The sequence below is a fragment of the Rissa tridactyla genome, chromosome 6 (genome assembly GCF_028500815.1).
Source record: "Rissa tridactyla isolate bRisTri1 chromosome 6, bRisTri1.patW.cur.20221130, whole genome shotgun sequence".
In the NCBI taxonomy this organism is placed as follows: domain Eukaryota; kingdom Metazoa; phylum Chordata; class Aves; order Charadriiformes; family Laridae; genus Rissa; species Rissa tridactyla.
In genome coordinates, this window is record NC_071471.1 from 49,083,228 (window position 1) to 49,103,486 (window position 20,259).

Below are 20,259 nucleotides of genomic sequence, written 5' to 3' on the forward strand. Positions count from 1 at the left end.
CATGAAAGCAGTTTTATGCGTACTTCAGTTACAAACTGCCATAAGTAGCTATTTCATTACTAAGTCATTGTTATCTCCAAATCCCCAAGACATCCTTCTTTCCCTGCCATACACACTTCCAAACTTCACTACCTTAGCTTTCTAATATTAAGCATAAATCACTCCACAGTTTTAAATAAGGCAGGTATGATTTAGCTCGAGACAGCTGAAGTTAATTTTATTATCTATTGAAGAAATACAGCCTTGTCCCTTTGCCTTTAACATGGTAGCAAAGGCAGGCTAGCCCTCAAAGGTGGAAGAAGACAGAGATGCAGATTACATAGAGGCCAGTGGCATAGGAAGAAGCAGCAAACACAGACATTAAGCAATTGAACTGGTATACAGAGAAAGGCCAAGTGAACAAACTGAAATTGACAGAAGGAAGTCAAATGAAGTTTGAAGATATTCTTTAAGGACTCTCCTGCAATCTGTGTGTTCTTTATACATGCTTTACATTCTATAGCAATGAACAAATCAATCTATCATTTAATTTCTGATGAATGGTCAAGGAAAAGAGATCTAGCTTAAAAAAGTTCAGTTTCTTGGAGTGTGTTTAAAACTGACCACAATCCTTATAAAGCCATTAGGTTTTCAAGTAAGCTAAGCAATTTGACTTGATTCAAGTAAACCACAAAAACAAAAACCCCAGTCCTGTCCTCCCTTCCCTCCAGCCTATTTGCGACCTCGATGTAGGTGTTTGAATTACACTTGTTTATTTGCATGCAAGACAGCATGGCCACACTGTGGCTCAGTTACACACAGAAGTAGTTAAAACTGTGGTATGCATACTGCACAGGACTGAATGAACTTCATTAGTGGTTTCCTATTCACCTGAGAAGGAAGAGAACTTAGCTAATATGAAGGTTTTGAACAAGTATTTTTGATATAATTATATTTACTATTTCTGTTTTTAAAAAACTTTATATCCTGGAACATTCCTAGAAATGCTGTATTTTATATTAAATACAAAGGTTACTTTGTTTAGCTTAAAAGTAAGCAATGGTCAGTTGGTTAACATCCACGCTTTCGAAAATAAAGATCGTAGCAGAGTAGGCTCTAAGAAGGGAAAATAGAGGGCTATATTTGGATTGTAAAGTAAGTATATTAGTCCCCTTTTTATGAAAGTATCATAACATCTCTTCCAATCTCGAATGGGCAATACAACTGCACATTTTATTGAAAATTCAACATAGCCAGAACACAATCCACCCAGAGCATCCTGAGGCAGTTTCAATGCAAGCTACTCCAGAAGATGCCATCAGCTGCATCTCTAGTACCATTTCCTCTTGTCTATTACCCACGTGCCCCCTTAACACAGCACCTGACAGATCAAACTCATCGCATGCAACAGACACTGTGCTGATCTAACATAATCCCTCCACTGCTTGAAGTTCACTGCTTACGTGTAGCCATGTTCTTTGAAAACAGTGCCACAGAGAGAGGGGCACTTCACTCATGTGAGGACATCATATATGATGTTTAACTATTGTTCTGAAAATATCTTTTACCTCATTATATCACATTGCATTGTCTTCGGCAGAAACTGACAGAATCAGCAAAATCAGCAAAAATGTGCCTGAATGACAGAGTACTGAATCTCATTCTGTACCTGGACAAGTATGTACAAATTGCAGTTCCTTTCTCCTGTGCTACTAGTAACAAATCTACTATTTGTTTTTCACTTATGCAGGTTAAAAATTAAAACACACAGAGTCTTCAAAGTTGACCCTGAGGGTCAGGAGTCACAAGTCCAACATTTCAGCTATGATAGATTTTTTGTTTGCTGCAAAATGCTGGAAATAGTAGTTTACACTGAAAAATTTAAAAAGACATTTATCTGCAAGTCTGTGATCTAGGAAACGGTTTTATGTATCAAGCACATAACACACTGGAGACAAAACATAGTTCTGATCTTATTTAAGAAGTCATGTTCAATATCACGTTCTAGGAAATCAATATTATTATTCTGTCTGAATAAGAAAGTTACAAATACTAGTGAAGAAAGTCTGTTATGTTCTTGTAGCTTTGTAAAAACCAGAGCCAAATATCTTAAAATTAGGATGTGTACTACCAGAGTATTCCAGAGTCCTCATGTTGGGTCACCCTAGGTGTTCCAGAGAACACAACTCTTCACTCAAATTTTGTAATTCGAACTTAGATCTTACCTTTTTTTTTTTTTGATCACCTGCAGATTAGATTAGCTTCTACCTTGAAGCAAAGCTGGAGTCAAATGCAGTGTTTCTTTCAAAAACAGAACCCCACTGGTGGCAGTTTAATGCAAGAAAAGAAGCAGAGCTCTGCTCTTAACACGCAAAGCTCTCAAACAGGAGAAACTCTTACAGAGCACAAGAACAGAACAGAAAATGCAACGTAGCAGAGGTCTGTAGTTTAGAATAACTCCTAAGAGTCTTTCAGCAGTAACCCTGCCACCATTACCTACTGGACTTCGAACAACAGTAGACTCGGCAAATAGGAAATCTTTGTTCTATTCATCAGGATTTCATCAAGACAGCTTCCTCTCATGCTTTTTAGGCTATCAGCTTCCATGCTTCCTAGTAAAAGTGCTTGATTATCATCATGGTACCTTGCTTCAAAGAGGAAAATTTCTATTATGAATCTTTACTTCATTTACATAGAAGAAAAAGACTCTCCACCTTTTGAAGTATAAAGGATGAAAATTTAAGAGAAGTACCACTGCAAAAGCATTATTTTATTGCTTATGTATCAAAATACCCACAAAATAGACAACACTATATTATCACATCTGAATCATCTTCCAATCATTTTTAAACCCAGAAAGTCAGATGGTATTCTTGTAATAGGTAATGACTGAGAATCAGAGTGGGGAATAAACCATATGAAGAACCAAATTCAGATCTATTAACCTTGGCTTCCAAACTTAAGTCTCTTTTGACACTGTAATTTGCATCACAGCAAAACATAAAAGCAAACTTAAAACAGTTCCAAACTTGCTCAAGCCTTGCCTGCATAGAAAGCCCAATTTAAAAACAGATTTCAACTCACAAACAGGAATGACATAGCTTAGAACAACTGTCAGGTTGTCAGCTCTCAAGAGTCATGAAACAGCTACTGAGCTGCTACAACATACAGCATGTCATAATAAGGTAAACTGTCACCAGCTTCAGTTTCCCTACGAGACATGTCATCTGTATATACTGGTATTCAGCAGCTGAGTTGTAAATGGCTTAACTGCTTGTGAATAAAGGACAAGACAGCCAACAAAGAAAGAAGCACTGTTGCCATTCTAAGGGACATGACTGCTCTCCAGCTGTGCACTAAGGCCACCACAATCAAGTTAATGTGAACAGCTACACAGAATCACTGATCACTGTTAATGCACAACTAAACTCCGTTTTGTCTTTCTGAACCTGTTCAGCTGTACTAACAATAGTAATACATCACTGATCCTATAAATAGGCTTGAAAAAAGCTGCCAGTGTTGAGTACCACATCACCAAGTCCAGCTCAAAATGCACCTATGCAACACAGTGCTTAATTGACAGTCTGCTGGCAGCACTTCTAAACTTCTTAAAGTTTACTTCCAAAGTAAGTTCTCCTACCATAAGCTAAACTAATGCTAACAGCAGATATTTCACAAGATGGCATATGTAGAAACACGTGTAGGCAGAATTTATACAGATCCAGAAGCACCTTAGCATTTTTTACATGACTTATACCAAGTCAAATGCTCTATAATCTTTGTACTATCATGATGATACAAATCCATTTATTTCACTCGTTGCCGTAGTTGTTCACCCTTCCTTGTCTGTTTTGAAGATGCATGTAACATTTGCCACCTTTCAGTTACTGAAGATGTTCCCCATTTGCCATGGCTTCTCAAAGATCATGGGAAGATATCTTGCAATCATGTCAGCCAGTTCCCTTGCGTGAATCCCACCTGGTCTTATGAGTCTGTATACATCCAATTTACTTAAATTCTCTGTAACTTGATCTTCCTCTACCATGGACAGCATCTCTGCTTCTTAAATTCTGCCACACCTGTGAACTGGCCCTATCAGTGAAAGCCAAGGCAAAGAAAGTACTGAGTACCTGAGATCCCTTCCGAGACCCCCACTGCACACGATGCCTACTCCATTCAGCAGCAGGGCTATGTTCTGCTTACTCTGCCTTTGTCTGTCCACATACTTGTAAGAGGTCTCCTGTTGCTCTCCACATCCCTCAGTTTCAACTCCAACCAAGCTTTAGCTTAATTCCATTCCTGCACCTGTAACCAATACCAGTACTTTTTGTAGATTTTGTTTTTGCTCAAGTCGGGAGCTCTCCCTGCAGCCTAGCAGGCTTACTGTCACACCTGCTATTTTCATGAACACTAAAATGAGTCATTTTTGCCGTTTGAGGAAATCGTCCCTGGAGATCAATGTGTTTCGCACTCCTTTGCCCTTCACAGCAGCTTCTTACAGGAAACCACTTACCAATTCTCTAAACAATGTAAAATTCTGGGCCTTACTCTGGTAGTCACCCTCCTCACTTCCATCAGGATCTGAAACCCTACTATCTCATGGCCACTACCACTGACTATTGCTTCCCTGATTAATTCCTCTTTATTTGCAAGTAGCACATCCAGCAAAGCATTTGCCCTAGCCAGTCCTTCCAAAACCTGTGTCAAAATTTTCTCCCAAACACCCTGAAGAAATCTGCTTGATTACTTGTATCCCGCTGTGCTGCCCTTCCAGCACAGTGTTTCAAGTAGTCCTTGAGAACAAGGGCTTTCCACTAGCAGATGCCATCCAGTTGCTTGGAAGGTTCATCCTCTTCCCTTTTTGCACAGGCTGTCTGTAACAAATACCCACCACAGTATTCATGATTGCTGCCCTATCCTCTGATTCTGAAGCATACAGACTTGACAGGCCTATCACCCATCCCATAGCAGAGCTCCATGCATCCAACTCATTCCTTTGTGTAGAGCACAACCTCCCCTCCTTGGCTTCCCTTCCTGAAGAGACTGTTATCCATCTATCGCAGCAGTCCAGTCTTCTGAGCTACCCCATTGCATCTCTGTAATCCCACTGAGGTTACGACTCTATGACAGAGCACAGTCCTCCAATTCCTCCTTTTTGTTTTCAGGACTTGAGAAATTAGAATAATGGGTTCTCAAACGCAGTGAGAGAGGGCCCCCTTCCCCTACCCACCCTATTCATCACATTGTATCTTGCAAATCCAACTCTCCAAGAAGCCCAAGATCTAGATGGCCGCTTATTCCCCTAGAAGTTCTGTCCAAGTTAGTTTCTGATGTGCCAGTGTGGTCATTCCAACTGCTGACTGTGACATATCACCATCATGGTTGTGTCAACTCCAAACAGCTCTCTGGACCCTCAGGACACACCATTCTAGACCAACTGTTCCATTAAACTGCCGGGTTTGCACGTCTTGGTCATTGGTGCTATCCACTTGTTTGTTATTCACATCCTCATGTTATGCACTTAAGCAGTCAGCAATGAATTCCACTGATCTAGTCTATCTGCCGGTGAAGTGAGAACAAAAACATCACCACTGCCCAGAGCTGCTGGAGGATAGCAGAGGGATAAGAACTGTGTACTGATGTCATGAAAATGGGAGTCAAATACAAGCGGGCTGCTTGGATCATAAGAACAGATTTTAGTCTACTGATCTTTCCCCAATTTTAGACTGCATGCAGCCTTCACAGCAGAAGTCCATTTAGACATATACACACTACATCAGCAAAATGAGAAATTAATGCTGTGCTAGCATTTCAGACTTCAATCTGATTTATAAGGATAATAGCTTTTCCTCATGCATTGTATAACTTAAACCTGTCAATCTCAGGTTTACAGTTATGCATGCACATCACAATCAGACATATAAACATTTACATATGCTTCCACACACAGCAAAGCTACCCCACCACCACTGAAGTAACTCCGATGCAGAAGACAGAATCAAGTTACTTATGAAAGCTTTCCAGATACACACTTTAAAGATGCCAATGCACTGCTGAAAACCCTGAGCAGGCAAGAGAGCCGCAACAAAATCAAACTACTGCCAGAAGTTGGAAACAGCTTGAGATCTACTTCTCAGAGGCCCCTAGTCATAAAATGGAGCCTTTCTGAAAATCGTAAGCAATAGTTTGTGCTCAAAACTTGCCCTTATGTAATCAGCACTGTTCCACTCCTATTTATATTTTGTTAATATTTGTGTCAGAAGAAAACATATTCATGAGAATCTATCCAGAATAAAAGAAGCAACCAGTGAACTATTTGCCCTTGCACGTTCTGAGTTCTTCTCAGTCTCTTTAAAGACCAGCCCCCACAAATGAATTGCCAGACTCAGACAGATGGAATCAAGCATTTTTCCATTAAACTTTTGTTTTGTTTGAAACATAACCAAGTAAAATAAGTCCCTTAATATGGAAAGGAACAACTAAGTTTTCATGCAATGTTCTGTATCAAACCAGAGATCTGAAAGAACAGTAAGTGCTAGTAACTGTTTTTACAATACACTAGTATCTAAAGTGAAGATTTCCCTCAAACCAGCATTTCAGTTTATCCTAAGAGACCTCCTTTTGTCTTATAAAACATCAAATACCTTGTTTAGAAATTACATGAACGAGTTGTGAAGACACAGGTTCAAAAGAGTAGTCAGAAAAATCAAAACAGCTGAGCATTCAGGCAGGACAGCTCAACGCACTTAGGTCAGCTCAGCATTTCAAGTTCAGAGGTATGACCATGAGTGGAAAGCAGAAATAGGTAAGGTGAAAGTGTGAGCTTATTAAGACTTAAGATTTCTAAAACTGTGATTCATGTTACCGTTTTTTTCCATAACTATTCTGTGTGCCTCTGAACTGTTCTTATCTATGTCAACGGGAGGAAGGTCAAAGATAGACGACCTTAAATAGGTGTTAGTACCCTCTTTGAAAGCACTTTTGAGGCAGCTTCAAAGGACCCCAATGCCAAGATCCACACAAACACTATAAAAAAAAAAAAAGAGAGAGAGAAAGACTAGCTGTAACTTGAGATGCCTAGATCAGTGAACAACCTGCTACATTCTCTCCTCTTCTTTGTCTGGTTAAAGAAAAGCTTTCTTCGTGATGAACACAGTAAGCCAAAGATTCTCTCATTATTGTTACAAGAAATAATGCCAGCTCTTATTCCTCTCCACATCCTCAAGTAAACTCAACCCAGGGGGCCCAAAACCTTTAGTTCCTTTATAGAAAGCTTCACAGAAGAGGTTAGGGCTAAACAAATGCCCTTCATGAAGGGAAGGAAAGGTAAAGATGACCGCATTACAGCCAGACCAACAAAAGGCACCCTTTGAGTGAATTAATTGGTTAACACTTATTTTACCTGTGCCAGTTGCCAGTAAACCCCTTGAGTGGAGGTTCTGTGTACAAAGTGGACTACTTACAAGCAGAGCGAAAAGCACAAGCAAAGAAAAGGAACTGAAGTACCCTTAAAAGCAAGACTTGGCATGCACAGAGGTCATCAGCCCTGACTACCAATTGGATGAATAAATTCGTCAGTAGGTTAAGTAGTTCAGAAGATCATTAACAAGGATGGATTGTACTTGATTTTACAGGCAGTGTTTTAAGTTATTATTTAGATTTACATTTTTGAATTATTAAATAGATGACACTGAACAGTAAATTGTTTATACAACTGTTAACTGTTGAATGAATTTCCTTTAAGAACTGCCATTACCTTCTGGTGTTAAATGTTGACAGCACATGAATACCATTGTTAAAAATGTATCAAGCATGCTCATTAGAAAATACTACCTGTTTGTGCCTTGTAGGCTCTATGTACTCCTACAAAACTCAATTGACAAGACAGGAGTATGAACTTAGGAGGCTATGCCGAATATAACACGTAACTGAAGGCCCAGAACCTTTACACGGCACTGTGGCCAACCAGATGGCATCTGTACCGTTAAGCTTGGACTCTGAGCTAGAATGTTAACCAGGCTGTTAACATAACTGTCCCGGATTTGTGGCTCAGGAAAATTATCAAACTTGGAAAGTGACAGATGCCCTGGACCAAAACTTTATCAGGGATGGTTTTAACAGCTTTAGAGCATATAACCAAGTTCCAGAGCGCAAGAGCTTTTCTTATCATTGTTTTATTCATACATATAAAAGACAGCCTAGTAGTACTAAAGAACATGAACAAAAGCGAAATGGGGAATCAGTACGGAGAAGTCAAAATGCACATCTGCTAATACTATGCTTGCTCAGGTAAGTGGTCATGACACACTAACTCCATAAGACACAGCAGAAGATGCAAATTGCGCTTGTTTTACATGAGCAGCAAAACATCATTGCTATTCATTTGCTCTACTAAAGCATGCTGTAGAACAAGTAACCAACCAAGTAAGATTCAGAAGAAAGAACAGATGAAAGAGGTTATTGGGGAAGCTCATGGTGATACCTGGTTAGCCAGCAGATACAGAAACTGCATGATGAAAGAAAAAAAAGCACATATTATCTACCAAACACTGAACACAAAAATCCATCTATTACAGTGCACCTCAAACAGCTAGGCCCAAGACATGGCAATCTGATAAATATCTACTGTTACTCTAAACAGAAGTAAACAAGCAAAAAAAAAAGTTTCTTTACAAGGTAGAACTGCCTGATAAAAGTGATGGCACTGGAAAAGAAAGACATCCTTTAAGGATGGTTGTCTCATTGAGGTGAGATGTCTCACTGTGCCTGAACAATGACAGGCCACAAAACACCCATTTTGTCCACCGACTTGCTGCAACAGAACTACACTGCAGTCAAAAGTAGAGATTCCTGATCATTAAAGATGCACTACTTAATTAAAATCTGTTTTCAGCCATTAGTCTTCAGCAGATGGTTTCTCCTGTTCACTAATGCCCTATAAAGTCAGCTTTGTCCAGCAAACATTTGTTTTCATTGTTACCGTGTTTGGCCTTGCCTTTTAGCTGTTTTCAATGCTATCTGAAATAAAGATGCTCTTCAGTTAAAACAGTCTTAGCTTCTGTATCTGAAGTGACATGCCCGATTTCTTTTGCAGTTCTGATAAATGCACGGTGTCTTGAAGCTATATATAAGCAATGCCAAGAAATCCCAAGAGGCTGATTTTCTTGGAATAATCTTAAGTCAACAAAGCTTGATTCAAAATCCATCTTTATTCCTCCCTCATCTAAATCTCAGCTTGACAGAATGTTCCTTATTAGTTATTTAGGAGAGGCCAAACTCATGCCTTCAGGTCAGCAACATAATCCATCATCAAGAAAAGAACATAAAATAAGCAGCAGCATTCAGGCTCTCTCACAAATTCACAGCTCCCACAAACAGCCACTTTCAACTCCCTCTTAAAGAAGAAAAAAAAAGAAAAGGGCAGGTAATTCAACCTTTCATTTTGACACAATACCTCTGTAAACACACCAACAAAAATAACCAGAAGATTGACAGAGTGTTCTGTATTGGGGTACACAAGTAAGTCAGTCAGCAGTAAAAAACCCAAACAGAATGATTCAATATGGGCCACCACAGGTAATAAATGACACAGGCCTGTTTTATACAGATCCTTAAATTTGTGGTGTTGACTTCATAAGTGTAGTTTGAGAATATATTTTTCCAATAAAGACTATTAAAAAAAATCCTATTCCTTTCCACCCTCAGCTTCTCATTCTCACCCTCCATTGTTTACCACACCCTCAGCAATAACAAAACATTTCTTTCAGGATTGTAATGTGAGACACCTCTGTACTCGGCACTGGTGAGGCCTCACCTCGAGTACTGTGTTCAGTTTTGGGCCCCTCACTACAGGAAAGACATTGAAGTGCTGGAGCATGTCCAGAGGAGAGCCACCAAGCTGGTGAGGGGTCTGGAGAACAAGTCCTATGAGGAGAGGCTGAGGGAGCTGGGCATGTTTAGTTTGGAGAAGAGGAGGCTGAGGGGAGACCTCATTGCCCTCTACAACTACCTGAAAGGAGGCTGGAGAGAGGCAGGGGTTGGCCTCTTCTCCCAAGGATAACGACAGGACCAGAGGAAATGGTATGAAGCTGCGGCAAGGGAGATTTAGATTAGATATTAGGAAGAATTACTTTACTGAAAGAGTGGTCAGGCACTGGAACAGCCTGCCCAGGGAGGTGGTGGAGTCACCATCCCTGGAGGTATTTAAGAAACGTGTAGACATGGCTCTTCAGGGCATGCTCTAGTGCCCAAGATTATTGTTTGTGGTGGGGTGTTGTGTGTGGGGTTGTGGGTGTGGAGTGTAGTAGGTGGGTGCCTTTTTTTTTTTTTTTTTTTTTGTGGTTGGACTCGATGATCTTGGAGGTCCCTTCCAACCACTAAGATTCTGTGATTCTGTGAAAGGGAATGCTGAAATGCTCTTGATTAAAATAAACTTTATCTTAAAAAAAAATATGGTCCCACTTCACCCCCATCTCAATTCTGTTTATAGAGCATAGCAAAGTATAACTGTAAGCAACTTTTTTTTTTTTTTAAAGTGTGCTTATTCCTACGTTGTATTTCTGGTATATTTCAATATTTGTTACAGCAAACTGTAAAACATCTGAACACTAGACTTTGGAAAAGAATGGTGTAACGGGTGTTTACAGAAAGAGTTCATCATTCCACGGACACCCTCATTTTTCAAATGTTATTTCTACTTCATATCCATATTTGATTAAAGTATTTGTACATTTTAAAAAATTCCTTCTGATTTTCTTAAAGTACTTAAAGTAGTTTTTCCAAAATATTACCTTCTGGCCAACACGTTATTTTCCATGACCAGATTAAGGGATTTAGCCTATCAATTCTATATAAACACATACCAAAGAAGTAGATCCAACCACTTACAGCCCACTGCAACTTGGGTCTAGCTCTAAGCAGCAGGCAGATACCAGAAGTGGTTCCCAGCAGTTCCATAAGCATACTAGAACTTATATGCCATACATGTGAACACACCTCCTTTGATCTCTCCACATAGATTTGCTCTATTACAGCATCCATCTTTACCTTTTTTTTCCCCCAGTCTGCTTTGTTTTCCAGAAGTTAATTTATGAATTAGTATAAAGAACATGGGTTTTCTCAGTTCAAGGTCTGTGTCTTGCTTCCAGCTGAGCACAGACTTTTAAATCAGTTACACCCCCACCTCCCTGCAACCTGTTACTACATGGCAAGTCTACACAGCTACTTAAAACAACACAAGCTAAGACTACACAGCAAAGAAATTCTATGAATTCATTTTAATGAGGAAGAAAACCGTATGTCTTTTCATTACTTCTGCCCTCTTTTGCCCTTTTGGTGCTTCTTTTATAGTCTGTCTTTGTTTCTGTGTTCAAATACTCTTAAAAGAAGGAACACCACCATTTCCATACTGTAATGGCTTTGTTCATTTGCCTCATTCCAGCTTCCTACCAAAAAATAAAAGCCCTTCAGTACAGAAAATTTGTCATCTATCATCTGCTCTTCCTTTACTGATATAATACTATCTCAGAGCCACTGTAAAAACCTCAGGCAGCATTTTCACTCTATTCCACCACTTAATTCCAACGCATTTATTGCATTTTTAAAAAGTTATTCATCTTCAAAACAGGGATGACATTTTCTCAAATGCTAATATAATTTATCAGCCATATGTTGCCCTAAATGACAGGCCACATGTTAGTCCATTACTTATTTCAAGTTTTGTTCAACTCAGTTTTTTTGGATGACTGCACAAACATGGTGCTTCACAAAGTCATTGCTTTTCAAGTTTCCACAGAGGAGTAACCTAATTTGCTGTCAAAGCAGAAAGCCTAGAAACACTACAGCAGGAACCAGAGACAACAGAGTTACCAAATCAACCTTTTGGCACAGCAAAACTTCCAAACCTTCTCAATATACCAAAGCACCACAAAGCCAGCGTGGAAGAAGAAACTAGAAGAACAGCTCACTGTCCAAACTGCAACTAGCCATGGAAAGCTCACTCCTTCTGAAGACACTGCAAAAAAAATTAAGACATAGCAATGGACATCAGTGAGAAAACTAGGCCCAAAACTATCTAAAAGAAACTTTTATTTTCAATCAAATATAACCTTTTGTCTGTATCAGACAACAGAGCTTTTGAAGTATTGGAGCCATGAAGAAGTTTGAAATAACTAGTTTATCCTGGAAGAGAAAATGCTGTTTGAATTGAGCATATTCAAAAATAAGCAGTTTTATTTTTGAACGATATTCATGTTTTTCTTCAAGCTTAGCAGAAACCAAACTTCTTGCCTTTCACAGAAAAACTAATTTTACAGGCTGGATCAGCTCTTTACCAAACTTACAGGGAGAACCAAATCACACTAGAGACCAGAAGAAAAATCTCATATTCTTCACAGCCTCCCTAAACTGTGCCCAAAGACTACCCAGTTTCACGCAGGGCAGTTTTTTTTAGCTTGTTTCAAAACTGTCTCAAAACTGTGGGCAGTAAGAAATAAACCCATTGCCTCCATTCTCATCAATGCAGGTTTATGCTACCTGTCGATGCTTGTGGAACAGCTTTTGTACCTAACGTAATTATCTGGACTCAATCCACAATCCTTCCACTTCTGCAAAGCTGAGCCCTAAGCAATGAAGATCTTCCACATTTCTACAGACAGATGCAGATCTTCTAAAACAAGCGCAAACCAGAAAGATTTCAAGAATGCACTTTACAAAGGTATCCATTCTTTTTGTGCCTATTCACTGCACCCTCCACCATCCCTTATTTTTGAATTAAAGTGCATGCAGGATCACTATGTGATCTGGGTTTAACACACACCTTCAAGGACATCTGTCCTTACTCCCCACCCACTTTTAGCCCAGAATATTTCACTGATTCAACTTTTGGGCACAAAAGCCCCTAAACAATTGCATGTGGACAAGCGATTTTAGGAATTTGCAGCGGAGAAGACAGGACTAAACTGAGATCAAAGAAACAGGCAGTAGTTCCAGATCTTCAGACCAGTTCTTCAAAGCTGTAAATGGCAAATGAACACTTCACCACGCCAAATCTTGTTCACAAGCCTTTGCTGAGCCATTTCCTATTGAGAAGCAATGTGGGCTAATGCATGTTGCCCCCAGCCTAATTGAGCAAAAAAGTGGATCTCTCTCTCAATTACCAATTTATAAAATCAGTAATGGTTCTGACCTCCTCTATCAATTGCTCTCATGCTTATTCATGAAAAGCATTTAGGAGGAAAGACGTAACTTTCCATTAACAGTTTATTTTCCCTTTACTTGTAGAGCCAATTTTTTGTTCCTCTCATCCCTTGGAAACTTGCGTTCCCTGGTGTTATACATTAGCTGTTGCACAAGTGCTGCTACTGCTGGTACTCTGCTGCTTCTGCAAATCAAGACTTCAAGATTTACTCACCTGTTTAAATGGAACAGGTAAAATAAAACACTTGACTAAGAAACAGATACCAGATTTGGAGAAACAAGCAAAAAACAACATTAAACAGAGACACTCTTCCTATGCTAGAATACAGCTCCCCAGGTATTATAAATTCTGTTTCTTTCTTCCACTGCCAGACTTGAGTCGTCTTTCCCTGTCATAGTCTGCTCACAAAAAACCTGAGCTACACATCCCAGAAGGGAATCAGGGGTTAGTTCAAGCTAATGGGAAAAAAAAAAAGCCATTAAAAGTTGCACTCAAGAAATGATACAAGAGGTCAAAAAGTCAGTACCAGCTTTCCCCAAACATACAGACAAGTGAAACAATCCCCCTCCATACCCCCAAAACAAAACAAAGAACATATATAACCCAAACTGAATCCCAGCATCATTAAACCAGGTTTCCACTCTCATCAAGAATAATCGTTTCACAATGAACAGATAAAATGGGAAAGAATGAGAAGAGGGAATTCTGAAGGGGAAGAAGAACCCTACAATTAATTGGACCAGAAACGCCCTCAAGATAAATAACAAAAGGCTATCAAGGTCTTTGCTCCTCAGCATTGAACCCAGTTATTACTGTGATGCAAATGAACCATCAACATACTAGCCAGCACAGTTAGAAAGGTTTATCCTAGTATTGTCACATGCATTTTTTTTTCCCTCCAACTGCTGCTAGGCCTCCAGCATGGAATTTGCAATCCAATAAGAAGAAATATGGGACTGTGATGAGTTTTGTGAGGAAGTTCAAATCAAAAGATTGCTTAAACTTACAGAAAACAAATACGAAATACTGCAGTATTTCATTCTAGTAATACTGAACTCTGTGTTAGATATGCCAAATAAAGAAATACTAGTATTTTTTGTCACTGCTGCCCAACGAGTAGAAACAGAAAGCATATGACGATTCTAGGCTTTGTGAGAGCTCAAATCAAGAAAGTAAAGAAAAAACTTCTTGCATGTAGAGGCTGCTCAAGTTTATAAAAGAAATTGGATTGCACATACAGGAGTAGCTACAACACTGTAGTTTAGTGCTTGCGTTGTCAAAACCACAGCAGCAATGCAGGCTAACAGAGGACATATAAAGACTCACCCAAATGCAAGTATATATAATCCTTGTGACAGGAATGATAGCTGTGTATCACTGCAACTGGACTCATATTCAAAGTGAAAGAAACCCAGAATGGGATCTTACACAACAGAAGCCTGCTCTCTGTTTCATTTCTGGATCAACTTAAGCTGGAGTTTACTTGCCCAAAGTTTAATTTACAGCAAACACAGAAGATGCATGCAGAAGTCAATTAATTCTCTCTCAGGTACAACCCTGCAATCACAATCCAGTCAACTTCACAGAATACAAGAAGACCAAGGAAATGGAAACAAAAGGCCCAAACTCAAGAAGTTTGGCAAGAACTATCCTGTAAAAGGCAGGAAGGTATAAATACAACAAGCAAATTAATACCTTTATTCATTTTCAGGAACTGCTTTTGTACATTTAAACACACTCCAAGTAAAAACTAGGTTCCCTCTAAGAAAAATCAAGACTGTTATAAAATAATATTTAATAAAGCATACTTAGTGTAAACAAAATTAAGACTTCACGTAAACCATTTTGTCTTCAGTATGACACGCTTCTCAAAAATAAAACAGGTTAAACTGATTTTATCTTACTGCAAAATGAAGCAGTACCAAGTCTGCAATTTTACATATCAACAGTTTCACTGTTTGATAAATATTTAGAACTAAACTTTTTTCCATTTCTAACAGCACAAGTCTCTATAGAAGTCAAAACCCATAACTTCTCTACCAAACACCACCACCATCCCCCACCCCCAAAAAAAAAAACTTACCCGACTTTAAGACAGAACAGATACAGACACATACAATGTATTTTTTTAAAAAAAAACATTTCTACTTAAATGACCAATGACTTACAGAAAACTGCACAGGAAATTTTTGCTGAAGATGATCAGGCTACAGAACTCAGGGATTTTACAGCACACTTTCTTCTCACGAAAACTGAAGTACCCTTCCTACGAATCTATTTTCCACATGTGATATTACAGATTCCTGAAGAGACAGACCTTAAACAAAGCTTTATGTTGGTGTCTACAGAGTAAGAAATTACAGCATTACCTATATTTCATATAGAATCTGATAAGTCACATGTAGTTAGTAAAAAATTAAGTTGAAAAAAAATTAAAACAAAAACAATGGTCAGAAAACAAATACTTAATTTTCTTTTAGCAGAATAAAATAATTTATTTTCCCTTGCAACTTATAGGATGACCACATAGACTCATCTGTAAACATCAAATTAGTCCAAGACAAAAGAATGCATCACAATCTGAACAAACAAATGCATTTCACTTACGGAAAAAGAAGCAAATTCTGTACCACAAACTACATTTTCACCAGTCTGCTGACAAAGCAGAAGTTTGTAACGGCTTAAGGCTGCGTTCTTTCCAGCCTTTCTAACTGTCAAGTGTCTAGATATACACAAAGTAATGTGAGCAGTCAGCTACTTGCAAACAGTTCATGAGACCTTCCCTTCTGTGATTTGTAACTATCATTTTCTGAAAATTACTTGCACAGTTACATTTTTATTATTTTAGTCTAAAACCTGTTCTGGTTACCGCTACAAAAGAGATAAGTACAACTGACTACTTCACAGAATTCAAAATAGAGCGGTTTAGACGCACTACCTGCATGACAAATCAAGACTTAACATTCAGAGCATAAAATTTATCTCCCAATAACTTTATGAGAGCATAACAATCTAGATAATGTTATGGCAAAAAATGTTTTAAACTATGATAAACTTTCTCTGTTCAAGTTTAGAGTAATAACTGGGGTTTTGTTAGGCCATCTTCTCAGGCCAGTTAGAGCAACTTATTCTCAGAGACCACAAGTCAACAGGAAGGGTGAAGTACAAAGAAGATGGTAGTCAGTCAATTACAATATAGGAGGTAGAAACACATAGAATTCCAAGGAAAAAAGTAAACAATTGATTTGAAGGATTTTTTTTTGTATGAAGACAGATTTTGGACTCACTCGTCTGGATAAGGCTATGGCTGCCCCATTTAATGGCATTCAGCCTCCATCCTGCAAAAGGACATAGATACAACCTAGGAAAACAAGCCTTGGAGTTTTACCTTCCTTTCTACCCCTAGGGAAAAACAGCCACAAGCAGTTCTCTCACTACCTTTAATTTAGTTTGCACCTCACTCTCACTACAGAGCCAGACTTTCTCAGTCACCTCTTGGTTCTTCATTCTGTTGGAAACTGAGACAGTCTGATTCCCAGTTAGTTAAGGGAACCTCTGTCCAGAAAGCAAAGGCAAAACACTGTGTAAATGTACTGAGGGACTGTGTGCTCCCAAATCAGGCAGTCTGTTAGCTCTAGCTACAGCAGAAGCTAAAGCTGGTCTCTGGACTATGCCCAGCATGTATACAGCTGCAGCCTACACCTGTGATATGAACATGTCTGCAAAGAGGAAAGGCACAAGAATAGCACCAGATAAGCTTGAAGTTAAGGATACCATTAGGTCATGATGCAAGTTATCACAAAAATCCTAATGATTCAAACAACATGATGTACTCACAGATTTTTCCAGAAAGTGGAGGGACAGAATACCCTACCAATTCTTCCAGATCAAGTAGCACATGGCACAGTAACAGACAGACCACAGATCCAGAGACACACAGTGTATCCGTATCCAGACCTTCTGTGGAATCCACAGATTTCATAACTGTGCCATCAGTTTTGCAACCATAACTATTGCAAATTCAACCAGAATACCATTTGTTGAGAGTGCTTTTTTTGAAAGACACCACAGAATAAAAACCAAAGAAAAAGCCTAGAAGTACTTACCAGTTGTGCCCACTAAGAGTTCCCGATCTCCTTCTGCAAGAAGAGATCCTAATCCTAAACCAGGGGCAAGTTCTACCTAAGTAAACTTAAAGTCCACTCTGCAGTTCCTGAAATATGCAGTACTTCTCACTGCCTTTCCTAAAAGGTTGCAGAAGGCACACAACGGAACAGCTGTTGTGTTCCGCTCCAGTGATGGCTACATTTCAATGGTGGATTAAGTGGTCCAGAACCATCCTTACTTAAATCACAGGGGTATAGTGAAGACTGTTTATAAAGCCATGCAATGATGAGACATACTAAGTATCTTTATAAACTCTAGTGTAGTCATGCTGGGTAGAACACTACAAGACACAGAACTTGAAAACTCTACAGTTGCAAATTACTGTCTTTGTCCGGCTGTTATACTGCAATATATTTTTATGTGTGTGTTAATGTTCTTGTATACACCTTCAGGGAAGGAATCCTATTATCTTAACTATCTCTATTGTCGTGTAATTCTACAGTGCTTTAAAAAAAAAAGAGTAATAGTGAAAACTAGCCACATACAACATACACTAATTCCTTTATCATCCTCCCTCTAAATTACAGGAGAAAGTTGGATTCAGCAGTACTGTGGACACTTAGCTGAGAAGTTTCTTAAGATGATTTTGTTTGGAGTTTCATTGCAGCTTAAAGATTTGGGGGATAACAGATCTATATTTAAACAAGTTGTGCCTGAAGCTTTCTAACAGGTCAGACAACTCAGCAAAATAAAGCAGCAAGTACATACACTGCCATGAGCACCTACGCTTTTTTTGGTAACACTTTCACCAACGAAGTGATGAACTTAAAGACAAAAACCAAAATACATTCCTTCTACGCAGCAATTCTTCAGCTAAAACAGTTCTTTAGCTAAAAGATGACCTAAGTTAGAAATATTAGAATGTAGAGAATGCCTTGGACTAACACCTTCTTAGCTTTAATCACAAATAATTGCCTCTTCTTATACTAACTAGCAAGGCAAAATGAAAAGTAATTTAGACAATTCATTCAGAATAATAGCTTTGTGAGCTAATATTACTGCTGAGAGATTCATTCTCAATTTCCTCGAGTACAATAACAGAGCAGCAGTAAGTTTTTCACTTCAGGGAGCTTTTCTATCCTATGTAAATATAAACAGAAATCCCATTATCTATTGATAAAAACAACAAAGCAAGTTAAATAAAGTTTCATATGTTACAATTTCTTATAAAAGCCATCAGCTTACTGGATGACAAGTGTAAATAAAACACTTCACTTACTGAAATCAATAAGAAACCTTCCAAATCCTTGCCTTTGGTATTGGGGCATGATCATTATGCAGGAGACATTGTACTTCTGCTGGCAAAGCTTTTCCTGTGGGAAGGAGAAACAGATCAAGTATGTCAAAGCACTGCTGAAGTGGGCAATTGCCTGCACCTGCCACTGTCCTTGTAAAATATCCCAGTAAGGTGAACAGATGCATGGGGTCAGTACCAAAGTCAAATAATTCCACAGTAATAGTTAATTATTAAAAGGAAGTATCAAACATACCCTTCAAAATATTTATTAGTTAACTACTCAACATCTTAAAAATTAAATATATTGTCTAAACAGCATAATGAAGTTTAAGTGCTGTGAAGGAGGACAACAAGAAGAAGAAGAAAATATTTTTGTGTTTCACTGAGCATTCAGTCAAGGATATAAAAGTGGAAAATAATATCTATACATATAGTGAAGTTGTATTTTCTGCAATTGCTACACTAAGTGCCTGCTGGTTTCCATCTTTATTTTGTCTTCTCTCTCTGAATGAATATGGGGTCAGGGTGGAGGGGAGGAACCCCATACCCGTAGACCTAAGAAGTCTTACTTGAAGCATACTAACTTTTTCAAAGCTGAATGCTTCTCACCTGAATGCAAATTAAGGCAGAATGCTCAGAAACCAGAGGTCTTTCAGACAGAATGAAATCATATAACATAAAGGCAATGGAGGCAAATATTACATATTGTTTTATGACATCAGAAGGAACAATCTAAACTAGGAAGCTGTTCTAACAATGTAAGGTTACAGGTTCTTTCAGATTTATTGATACAAAAGGAAGAGTCTTGAAGCCTTGTTACCTTTAAAAGATTAGACACAGAAAAAAAAACATCACAAAATCAGCACTAAGTAGTTTTAAGGGAGGCCAAATAAATCAACCAAAAAAATCCAGATCAGCAATAACTGACAAGAAGTTGCAGCAAGCACAGGGATAGTTTAAGACACCACCTATCACTTCAGCCTCCACATGTGACACCAGACCAGTGATGACACTGACAGGTTCACATGCCAGTATGTTGGTTTCACAACATTTCTTCATCTGTGAGAGCAGACATCCATGCCATATTTCGCAAGGTTTCTTCATTTCTATGTTAATGTGAAGTATTTTCTCCATATAGGCTTCTCAAACTCTCAAGACTGCCAGTAAGAAGTTCACATCTTGGCAATATATTTGTAATCAAGGAAGAAACGCCAGAGCATTTCTGCCACCAAGAGCACACATACACACACAGTTGTGGTGTTGTTTTTTGTTGTTGGGGATTTTTTTTTTTTTTTTTTTTAAAAAGAGAAGAAAGGGAGGGGACAGGACAAAATTATTCGGTGAATAATTTCAGTACTTCCGTGGAATTTGAGATTAAGCGTTTTTTTCCTACATTTCAGTAGCTAAAACATTCGAGATCATCAGATGTGACAAACAGACTAGCCAAAAGCAATTCTCCACATTTCTTACGGACAAATTGACTAATGGAAGCTTTTCCTGTTGCAGACATATCTAATTATACTTCACCATTATTTTTGGTCATCTTTTTCAAGACAGTCCGCATAAGTTATTATTTCTGTCTATAGCTGCCGTCTATTGCTTTAAAATTCAAAGAAAAACCACAAGCAATAAAGACATCCACTCTAAAGAAGGCATCCACCATAAAGTTAGGCACTGC

The 20,259-nt window shown here is 38.6% G+C and overlaps 1 protein-coding gene across 6 annotated transcripts in view; it reads right to left on the reverse strand.

Moving 5' to 3' along the window:
• The window catches only part of KAT6B (lysine acetyltransferase 6B), a 128,063-nt gene that overhangs the window by 25,199 nt on the left and 82,605 nt on the right, over positions 1-20,259 (reverse strand). For 5 of the 6 annotated variants that reach the window (XM_054204523.1, XM_054204522.1, XM_054204521.1 and 2 more), the window contains exon 12: positions 18,564-18,657. The exons of the other annotated variant lie outside the window; for it this stretch is intronic. In XM_054204523.1, the coding sequence (XP_054060498.1) occupies positions 18,564-18,657 (94 nt within the window). The remainder of the gene's footprint in view (positions 1-18,563; positions 18,658-20,259) is intronic. 6 annotated transcript variants of the gene reach the window in all.